Below are 12,006 nucleotides of genomic sequence, written 5' to 3' on the forward strand. Positions count from 1 at the left end.
TTTGCTACAATAGTAGTTCATGAAAAGGGTCCTAATTAAACTGGATATTGCTTTGGAGCAAAAAACTATTTTTTTCCTCAAAATACAAGGTCAGAGAAGGGGAATGCTGTTTGATTCGAGTCTTTAAGTCCCACAGAGCTCCCATGAAAAAATCGTGAAAATAACTAGAAAATTGAATTATTAAAAACTTCAAAAATTTCCATAGCCACCAGATTTTTTTCTATTAAGCTCAAATTTAGAGAATCGTCCTTTTTGTAACTTACTTTCTTGAAAAAAATTAGCAGCTGAATCGCTGACCCAAGCCCGCAAGCTGCGGCCGAAAAGTATTGGACGTACCCATATATGTATACGTATAGATAGAAAGTATAGAAAATGTATAAAATGTACAATGTTAAGGATGTGAGATTAAATGATAGTGTAATATGATGTAATATCCTCAAGCCCAAGGGTCAAGGATGGTTAATAAACGTTATCTATCTATCTAGAATTGCTATTAATTTTTTTTTGTACATAACCTAAACAATATAGTATTATCACTTACTCGATAACTTCTAACACAATTCTCGGTCTGAGACGACAATTTTTAGTATTATGACCTTGGAATTGACGATGAACTTCAGTTCTATCCTTTCATCGTCAATTTCGATCATAATAACTTTTGTATTTGACTCGTATCGTTCGAATAATCGTTAGATTCGCAAGACGAACTTGAAAGACCGGAGCGATGACACTGACTTGTACCGGTTACGGCGTGTTCCACTCAGAAGGTTTGCCCCGATGCCGGGCGACGCATGCACGGAACGAGTGCCCCCTGTTTGAGCCAGTACGCACTCAGTGCAACCAGTGGAAAACGCTAATATCTTTATGGTAAGAATGAGCCGAGAGTGTCATATCGAAATGGAAGAAGAGAAAAGAACTGGTGTGCCAATGTTACCCTTATTTAATAACACGTGTCAAACAAAGGCAACTGGGACTCCCTGAGTTCCCCTCTCTCGTTGGCCCACAAACTCCAATTTCTTATATCTTGAGTGCCCCAAACCAGCTCCTACTTTCTTTATCTGCCACCCATTATTCAAATCAATTTCTTCTTTTTCGAAAAATCAGAAGCAATGAATAAAACGAGTATTAATAACGAGATTAGCGTTATTCCGATTTTATTCGTCCCACTCGTATTCAAATTTGTTGTTGAGTCGGAGAGGTCAGGTTATGCCGCACGCGACTTGATATTTATGTTATGCTAACTGTAAGCAGGGTTAGGTTATACGTTCCTTCTGCTAGCTGTTAGCCGAGACGGGCTGGATGGACTGGGATTCACCGTCGATTGTTCGAATCAATCATCGTTTTTGAAAAAGTGGAAATTATTAAATGAGAAGAAGTAAACATCACATGCTTGTCGGGATTTCAATCCCAATGACAATTTTATTCATCCTAGTTATATTCAAATCTGCCGCATTGTCGGCTCGGTCAGGTTATGTGTACTCTGTGCTAGCTGTCAGTCGAAAGGGGCTGAATGGACTACGATTCCTCGTCGATTGTTCGAATAAATTATCGTTTTTAAAGAAGTCGAAATTATTAAATTAAAAGAAGTAGAAATTACAAGCTTGTCGGGATTTCGACCCGAATGACAATTTTATCTATCCTAGGTATATTCAAATCTGCCGCATTGTAACTGGAGCAGGTTATATGTACTCTATGCTAACTGTCAGTCGAAGGGGACTAGATGGACTACGATTCCTTGTCGCTCATTCGAATCAATTTCATAAAAGTTCAAATTGACAAATAAAACGAGTAGAAATATAAGCTGGTCGGAATTTATATCCCAAAAATGAATCGGTCGCTCCTGTGAACAGTTATATTTCAGTTTGTCAATGTGGCGAGGTTATGCCATCTTGAGACCTACGAGTAATTATTCGTATTATTTTTTTTCCGTTTTTATGGAATGAACAAGAGCAACGCAAGGCAAATGACTTCTTTCCATATTAATTACGATTCTCGTTTAGTTCGGGTCTTTTCCATGTTTTAAAAAACTACAAGCAATCGGTATGAGCTACAGAACGAGACACAGTAACAATCATCGCTCGAAAATTTCTAGTCGCGGGTGTAGTTCACAGAGTTGCCACGTGATTTGTTTGTGGCAGCACGAGCAATACGCTCCAGTAGCGGAAGATATCACCAGCGCCGCCACTCTGTATCTGCGATGGACGATGTGAAAGCATGATTCCGGCGTGTGACGTTGGTAAAAAATGCCGCCAAAATGAGATGTCGGTGTTTTTCGTAATCGCAAACCAGATCAGATGCCATTTTTTCATTTCACCATCAAATCCTACGGGACTAGGGTCAAAATTTGTGTTACATCAGCGCCGAGTGGCATCATACCGGATAGTTCGATCCATTCAGTGCAGCCGTGAAAATTTTCTCAATTTGTGTGAGTGGTAACCGATCTGTAATTTTTTTTTAAATTTCGAAAAAATAAAAACCGCTCCACTTTATGCGAAAGCTATCAGTTGCCCAAGTTTCGTTGCGATCGCTTTAGTGGTATAGGAGTTTTGGCTCTCCACGTTTTCCAAGTGTACAGCGCTTCTTTAATAGCCCCTTAAATACGTGCGCCGAACAGTCATGACAGGCAAGGACTCGTGTAGCCGAGCTGTTGATACGCTGATCTGTATCCACGGCGCGGCAGCAGGGCAGTCTTTTCTTTACAGTATAGTAGAGCGCAACACGTGCTGAGTGCAAAGAAAGAAAGTGGAAAGAAGCGTACAGTGTGTTAGTGGAAAGCTTTGAAAACCTGTTAAAGATAGAATAAACAAGGTACGGTAATAATCTACATACATAATTTCTACCGAATCCACCACAATCCGCTTCCATAAAGAAATTTGCTCAACTTCGATTGCCGGGAGCCTTGAACGATCATAACGACCCCGTGTCAATATATACCGCGAATTAACCGTTCACGTGGCCAAGATAAGGTAGCAAAATAGAAAATAATCTTCCTGGCGCCCAATAATACGATTATACGTAATAATAATTCGTAAAATTCAGTGCGGTAGACAGGCACTCATTTATCCGGATTACGATTTCGTGTTTAGCTGTCGCGTTTCGCTAATTCGTGTTACAAGAGTTACTACGGGTATCTCAACATTATATGGCATAAGTATATTGAAATACTTATTGAAGTGATACTATTGATTCTAGAGTAGATACTTGACAAGATTAAATTTGATTTACATTGATTACCTACACTATATGACAACCGGTTCCTGATAAGGTGTTGATGCCTCGGCGTATTTGGATAGAGTGACAATAAGTCTAAAACGTTATGTTAGCTAGATCCAAATCAGAGTCAAAATCAACACCATATGGTTAGAGGAAAATGCGCCAATATTTTCAACAGTAGCAATTATATTAGAATTGTAGAATTTTTGCATTTATTTGTTGAATGTTTCTTTTATTAAACCGCTTTTACACGATTTATGCTACTTTGCTGAATACTTTGTGAGAGAGATTTGCATGTACTTTTTGCTTGTAAAGTGAACTTAGTAAAGGACGACGAGAGCATTGCGACATTTAAAGGAGGTAGGTAATGTCAAAGTATGAACTACGTTATTCTCTAGAGTGACAGAAGCTATCATGGCCAGCTTCTAAGCTTTGGGTAGCTAGCCCTTGTCTGTCAATGCCAGTAGAGGGATTCTGTAACTCTGTACCGACAATTATCGCTGTCGCTGTTCTTTCGGCGAATAAAAAATGAACTTGTTATTTTTTACATTAAAAAGCCATCGAGAGAGTTGATTAAATACTATTATTTAATCAATCCTGACGATATCTTATCAATGGACTTGTATATTTGGAAAGATATTGAGGATTGAGTCAACGTAACCTTAAAAGTATGTTTTTGAATTTTATGCAATTACTTGGATAATGAATTTTATAGAGAATGTTTAGAAAAAATCGATTAGTAAAGTATCACAACAAAAGATCTATTTCCTCGACCCAGAAGATCGATTCTTGAGTGGATCGATCTAGAATCGCGGATTCCACTAAATACATTGCTATCAATTACCTAGGTCTCACCACGTAGAGGTCGCTGCGATGAAGAGACCCACCCTATCCCGTCCCAACCTCCCAACCATGCCAGGAAAAATTGAAAGTGTTACATACATCGATAGATATTCTAAAGAAAATTAGTAAACCAAAAAAATTAAGTCAGGCATGCAGGAGTATATTAGAAATTGATAGATAAGGCGTATTGAAAAATCAGCAAACTCTATGTTACAAAACGTAATCAAAAGTAATGGCGCGTCAATAAATAAAATATATACGTTCGATCGCGTGGAATACCATACTTTTCGCTTTCCGTTATGACGTTTCTTTGGTAAAACAAGTAATTATTATAGAAATAAAACGAATCTTCAAAATAAACTGTTTCAATGAAAATTATGGAATAAAAGATGCAAGCATTCAGCAAATGATTGGGAAAGATCATTATTCAGAAATTCATTCATTTCTGAATGTGAAAACATAATGTGAAAACACATTGCATCCATGCAAAATTTCGAATGGGCTGTAACTGAGAAATGAAAATTTAACAAGCAGGATATACATGCGAGGGTTGATTTGTAATACAAAGAATAAAAAAATGGCCTACACACAAAGAAAACACTCCTTGAATCAAGAATTAAGATATTCTTGAATCAAGTGCTGAGTATTCTTCATTCAAGTATATGTGATGTTTTTATTAAAAAAATAGCGTACTCTTGATCCAAGAAATAAAATATTCTTGAATCAAGAATAGTTTTATGATTGTGACATTATTGTGAAATAGTTATGTATCAATGAAAGGAAAAATATACAAATATGTAAAAACGTCTGTACAGTTGCTCATTAGTACTGTCGGTTGTCGTTTTCTTTTTCTTACGGGTGGAAAAATCAGTCGTTGAGTTTTTTGATCCGACCGCAGAATTTCTAGCTTCAATTATTTGAGGAAGGTCCCGAATCAGAAGTTGTCGGGCACGTTTGGAGTCTACTATTTCTGACAAAAGGCAGAAATGAAAGAAGTCGGCTAATTTATTTTCCATTTTCAATTTACAAAAATTGTCGTCGCGAATAATTTTGTCGAAGATCAGTCCTTACGGCGTCCAAACTCCGAAATAGCACCACTTCCTTTTCGTAATGTGGAGAAGACCCTGAACCTAATAAAAATAATTGTGTGACGTTATCAACTTGACTTCGCCATTCGTAATGGACATAAATTTTATATTTTTCGACTCTATGCCCTCCATTGGAGTCAGCTCTTTGGCAAAAGCATGACATTTCACCTCGATAATGGCGTCCTAGTCCACCAATCCATCAGGTAACGCCGCGAAGAACGGTAGCTCCTCGTCCACCACTAAATAACTAGATTCCACCGTAACTCCATATTCCGAAGCAAAGTGACTGATTGCCAAAGCCTCCTTTTCGATACCTCACCTTGTACTCGAGTTACCGTGGAAATCGGTATAGCGAATTCGTTCAACTAATTTGGCGCAAGATGTCTGTGGCCGTCCTTAGCAAATTTCATCAAATTCTGAGGCAATCAACCGCTTTCTACGCTCATCGTTCCATTCTTCAGACATGCTTTGTCCTCTAGTTTGTCGTTCGATTACCAACGTATCCACCGAATGCAAGGCTTGCACGAAATCCTTCTTAGCGACAGCCAATTTCTCTTCAGACATGTCTGGTTGCGACGGACATGCAGCGTCCGGACCGTAGTCGGTGTCAACGGACTGGGCGACGAAAGATTTTGATTTTGATTTGAAAGCCGGCTTTCGAGAGTGAAGAGATCGCGGTTTATTTGTACAGTACTTGACGGTGAATTTCCCCGGCCCACCCATTCCTAATTTCTGACTGACTCACGCATTGAACTGTCCACCGGCATTCATCCTCACTACGGCAGATTCGCATCTTGCTTGATTTGATCCGCGAAGGGTAAAATTGACACGCTTGCCCCCTATAGCCTTAGAAACAGTTGTACAACTCGGTCACGTTGTTGTCGACGTCCCATATCAGGCTAGAGACGTGCTCAGTGACTCGATTCATCGCCGAAAGGATCTCTTGGAAGATACTAGTCGCTTTCATATCCTGCACATGGTTTATTTCACCCGGCTTCGGGTTACCGTCGCAGAAATAACCACGGTCTTTAAACAACCGATGGTCCCCGAAAAGATGATTCTGACCGTTTTTTATATCTTTACGCAATTCCTCGACCCGATCGTATCGCTGCTTATTATTTTTTCTGCTATCCGGTGACGAATAGCAGAAGTTACTGCATAACGTAGGCGTTTCAAGGTTTTGCGTAAAGAATTTCGTAGAATCACTGTACCGACCTTACAGTTGACACAGAGATCTCGCAGTCGAGTACCATAGTTTCGGAGCACATGGTTGCGGCATTCAATTTTTACGACTATTGCCTCCGGTCCATACGGCATTGTATCGATAAGCGTGCGGTGAATGCTACTATCTTCATCTCCTATCAATTTGTAATTTTTTAGGCCGTGCATTTCTAAACTACATTTGAATCCCTCTACTATTATGTCAGATTCCATTGCGGTACTAGAACCCCCCCAGTTTTTGGCGCACTTATGATCCACGACTGATTTTGACTCCCCTTGTTTCGACCTATTACAAATGGAACAATACTTGTTTCGAACCCCGATAAACAAAACTTTCTTCGTCCTATACCCTACTATTACTGCTACACCCGAAAGAGAATCATATTTTGTACGGTAAGATCGTTTGGCCCAAGACCCATCCGCAACAACCGCTACGCAAGGGTACCCGTCTTCGTCAACATCGTCTGCCTCACGGGCCAATCTCGCCTCTTCCGTCCCAGCCTTGATCATCTCTTCCCGAGAAACATCATGATAGGCATCACTGACAATTTCGTGAAATTTATTCCATGATTTCTTAGCCATGCAAGGCATATCTATAGCAGCGCTAATTTCTTTGAGTTGAGAAAAATCACCACTTCTGGACACAATTCCTGATACTATGGCTGAGTTTAAAGATGAGGAATCTGATTTACGGTATTCTGAGTCTATTGATTCGATCTTATTACAAAATTTACATTTGAAGGTGACGGTTGAAATGAATCATAAGGTGGGTGAGAAGCTAGCTTTTGGATACTGCTCAGGAAGTGATTTATATCCACTATTCTTCTGCCGGCCAACTTGAATGGAGGACTTGATTCGATCTTCGATTGATCCACTATCCTTTCCAATTGCAACTCATGGTCTTCTACCACATTACTGTCGGTTGTGGGCGAAACACTTACGGATGTACTTGTACCTATAATTGTCGTCTCCTTATTGGCTGCCGTTATAGAAATCAGAGAGTTGGATATTACCTCCGAGCAAAACAGATCGACTTCGACGAATTCTGTTGAAGATCTGACCTCGTCAAACTCGATAACATTACCTGTTATCGTGTCTTCGGTTGGCGTGTCTTCCGCGACCAATTCTTCATCGATCATTTGGCTCACAGCAATTCTACATTGACCGTATATAATGTAACCGATTGACAAGTATGTACAAAATATTGGAGCCGGTCTGATTTGAGTCCTGACCCCCAGGTGGGTGTTGTTTCAGATAAATGTTTTACTTCTATTCACAAATTTTTCTTCAGAAATGGTTGAAAAATGTACGTTATTACAGCTTCGTAAAATCTATTTTCTAGGTAATCGCGGGAAATATAATAGTAATATTTCTCAATAGAAAATGTTTTATTTTTTCTCTCAATTGTATCATACATAAGAATAATCAATTTTTTTCCATTCGTCACTTGCGAGTCAAATTTACGATATTTCAGGCAGAAATATATTACTATTGGAGAATAAAACAGTATCACTCCTGTTTGAAAAGGACAGCAATAGCTTGTTGAATTTTTTTTCCCAATTCACAAAACTGATAAAGCTGAATCAGTGCTGGAGTCGAGTCTCAGGTTTCATGGAGCTGAATGATTGGCATTTCGAAACGTGAATGTAGCATACCGGACGTGGCTGGCATTGAAACTTTACGCTGCAACAATGTCTTCGATAGCATTTCATGTTTTCAATTCATTAGTGTATTGTGCATTGACCTTGGCAAGTAGATGTCAAATATCACAATCAAATAGTCAGTCAGGTAGATCAGTGTGCGGTAAGAGTCATCGGTAAGTTTGTCATCGTGAGTGGACGAAAGATGGAAAATGATTTTCGGAAGAATAGGTTGACAAAACACACATTGAGAAAGGGACGGTAAATAATAACTCGAAGAGATTGTTAAGAAAATACGGTGTTCTGAATTAATAAATCGTGTATGTTAGTTATTCGGTCTGAAAATGAAAACAATCAAGTCTATGTGAGCAAACTAGATGCCATTCTATTCACCTCTTCCTCTAATAAGCCGCCAAATTTTTCTAACCCTGGCCCTTTTTTTTACTTTTCCGTAACACTTTCCTCATCTTAGCCATGGCGAATGACTGATGAACACTTATCAAGGAGTTCTAGATACTTTACTAATATTATTTCACGAAGAACCAAGCCAGAGATGGCGCTAGCTAGTAATCGCTTTTCGCGGCGAAAATCCGCTGTTTCATGCTTAAGCTCGTGCAAGTTTTCTCGCAACTCTTGAGTTCGATTTTATTGCTCTTGGTCCTAAATTAAAGGTGAAGGATGTATCTGTGTCGTGTATTTTGTAGAATTGTGAAAAAAAAACTCGTTCTTGTTTTAATACAACGGGAACTTTGCTCACTTTCAGTGCTGTTTTTTACGACTCTGAAGAAAAAAATTTTGATTCGGAAAAATATACGACATAGATTGCTCCTTCGCCTTCAAAATGCTTCTAATAGAAGTTCGATATCCTTGTAAATGATGGAGAAAACTTGCATCGCGTGAACGTCTGCAAGCAGCAGTTCCGCCGGGAGTAGGCAAAGTCCTTAAATTACTTCGCACGAGAATATAAGACTTTCTGCGGTGAGGATTTTGTCCGGGAGAATCTTTTCAGGGGGGATTTTCAAAAATGATTTTGTGGATGGTCACCATACGTACAATTTTTCATGTACAATTAACATGTTAACTTACCTTTGGTGATTTTGGGCCCAGCGTAGATTGTCGTCCGTGAAAGAATTCGCTCACACAGAATTTGTACAATGTTTTGAACCATAACTATGGCAGTGAAATTTCACCGTAATACGACTGCACGTCAATTAATAATTAATGATAAACGCTTGATGTTTGCAATTGCAGGCAACTATCGTGGTGCGCGTTCCTCCGATAATGAGCTGCAGCAGCGCATCATTTGTTCAATAAATACTAGACGGCAAAAATAGTAAACTGTCAAATTATAGAGCCGTTATAGCTATTACACTAGTTATTCGTTTCGTAAGATAACAACAATATAAACAATAGATTATAACGGGCCGTTATGTACTACGCCGGTTATACGTATAACCGACGTTCATGAATACCGCAGTCACTCTTTTTACAACAATAGTGTTTGTTCGAATACACAGAGTGGGAAGATACTTTTGTAACAATACATTATACATTTGTTTTTCAGAATGGCAAGTGGAATGGACTAATTGCTGATCTGGTTAACCGAAGAACTGACATGGTAATGACTTCTTTGATGATAAATTCTGAGCGGGAGGCAGTGGTTGATTTTACAGTACCCTACATGGAGACAGGAATCGCAATTGTGGTAGCCAAACGAACGGGCATTATTTCACCGACAGCGTTCTTAGGTGAGTTTTGCATTTTTCCATTCGAATATATATACTGACTGCTTGATGATTTCTGAATTTGCTTTAATTTTTCGACAGCTTTTTAATGATCATTGCCTGTATGGTCTTGATTGATCGTGAAACATTGTCATTATTAAGTAATGTCATATTATAAACAAATAAACATAACTTGAATATCGTAAAAATATAACTCTGCTGGATTTGAAACATATCAAGATTCGCGGCAGCGAATCGCTAATAAGCACCCGTAAACCGGCGAGCGCCAATCGAGAATCATTTACGCGGCCCAACTTCTGTCGGGAATCAGAGTATCATACCTTCGTAACCGGAGGATATTTTCTAACAAAACTTACAGGAAAGGAAGATCTTGTCCATCTGACCTTGCTCTATGAATCGGATACAAATCTGTCCCGCAGTTTCGGAGTTATTGTTAGCCAAAGTTGATGTAGAATGAAAAATTTTCTTCTCTGCCCCTAGGCTTGGGACCTCAATAAATGACAAACGGCCATATGCATGGGGTTACAATTTGAAAGAGGGGTTACTGCCATCGAAATATCGCTCCTGATTGATTTTAAAGTGAATCCAAACATGCACTGGAACGGAAAAACTTGTTAAAATCTTGAGGCACGGAACGCTGGTTGGGACCTCATTATGTATCAAACCGATATGCATATTGAACTTTAAATTGAACAAAGTAGTAAATGCCATCGAAATATTGCCTCGTATTGATTTAAAAGTAAACCAGAACGTGTAATATGACAGTATTATCGGAAGAAAAATTGACAAAACTGCATAAAAATGGCTGCGCGAGATCTAAAGATGGCCGCCCATGAGCACGGACGTAGCATCATTATTATTGCCTAACCTAACGTGATTCTGCACTCCGTGAATTGACGCATCCAGGTAGTTTGCGCCGGAGTTTTCGCCGTTTAAGTCCTGCGCTCCATAGATCGACGCGTCCAAGTCCTTTGCTTTGGAGTTTCACTTCAGTCAACCAAATCACCTCGATACATAATACTCGTAACAAGGATTTATAGTTTGTATTAAATCTTGCACAGGGCATGGGAAATCTGCGTTTTGTTGTGAAAAATAGTTTCCATAGCAGCGTATTGTACATATTTATCGACAACACTGTTTATCGACTCATGATTCGGGATATCTAGATTCGCGGCAGCGAATCGCCGCCAAGTTATAAAGGCGAAAGCTAGCCGAGAATTATTTACCCGGCCGAACTACTTTCCATCTTCTCATGTATAAGCATTCCGTTATATCTTAGGAACGCGTGAATTTTTTTAAATGAGACTTACAGAGCTGGTAATTCTGGCCGATATATAACCTTAGTGAGAAAGGTTGATCGAAATCTGTCAACTGGTTTCCGCAGTATCAGCTCTCAAAGATGATGAACATGGAAATTATTTTTCTTCCTCTTCTCTACGCCAGAGCACCTTGTGGACACGATTCCGCTCGAATCTTCGTGAAAATCAGTCATACCAATTGGTCTTATAAAATAAGTGAGTGAGTGCATCAGTGATTGAGTGTACTAAGAGTGAAATAGAATGACCACTGTGGTTTCAAGCAGATTGTTATTATTATTAACCTTTACAATTAGAAGGCCAACATTTTTCCCTTAAAATTCGATATTTCTTAGAGGTATGATTTGTGTACATAAACACTCAACACGTCCAGTGGAGATTCCGATTTATCTACTGACTCCTAAGAAAAGCCAGTCCAGCCCTCTGAAGCTGAATTATTAGTGGCATCTGCATTACGGGCTCTTGTGATTTTACAAAATGGATCGTCTGAGGTAGGTGTAAACACAGAATCGAACCAAAGAAAAGATGAGATATTCTGTAATCAGATACAAATTCGACAAACAGTCTGAATAACAACCAGAATATAATAAGCAACATTTGTGACATGCATACATGGCTATTACGCAAATGCCAAGAAGAAGGTTGTTCGCTCGTCATGAATCATAAGATAGAACAATGCTAACCAAAGCTATTGGAAGTATAGTTACGATGCGTCATTCAAATCAGACGGTATAGTAATTCGATAATTCTCATTAGATTGTATTTATACACAAAACATTTAATATATGAATAGCTTAGCCTCAACCTCTTCATTTCTACCAAATGCATAACTTGTTTGTTTATTAATTTGTAAGTTTAGTATGTATTTGTTCAATATATTACTTTGATTCAGTGTCGCACGGTGTAGTACTTATCATTGATAAAATGGAACCTTTTCCTT

General features: G+C 38.9%; 1 protein-coding gene and 1 long non-coding RNA gene across 2 annotated transcripts in view; one reads left to right on the top strand and one right to left on the bottom strand.

The window, feature by feature from the left end:
• The window catches only part of LOC124293695 (glutamate receptor ionotropic, NMDA 2B), a 1,867,270-nt gene that overhangs the window by 1,095,146 nt on the left and 760,118 nt on the right, over window positions 1-12,006 (top strand). The window contains exon 10 of the mRNA XM_046735718.1: window positions 9,570-9,753. Coding sequence (XP_046591674.1) covers window positions 9,570-9,753 — 184 coding nt within the window. The remainder of the gene's footprint in view (window positions 1-9,569; window positions 9,754-12,006) is intronic.
• The window catches only part of LOC124293703, a 30,238-nt gene continuing 23,931 nt past the window's right edge, over window positions 5,700-12,006 (bottom strand). Inside the window, exon 4 of the long non-coding RNA XR_006903581.1 lies at window positions 5,700-5,710. This is a non-coding gene — a long non-coding RNA (uncharacterized LOC124293703). The remainder of the gene's footprint in view (window positions 5,711-12,006) is intronic.

The sequence above is a fragment of the Neodiprion lecontei genome, chromosome 3 (genome assembly GCF_021901455.1).
Source record: "Neodiprion lecontei isolate iyNeoLeco1 chromosome 3, iyNeoLeco1.1, whole genome shotgun sequence".
Taxonomy (NCBI): domain Eukaryota; kingdom Metazoa; phylum Arthropoda; class Insecta; order Hymenoptera; family Diprionidae; genus Neodiprion; species Neodiprion lecontei.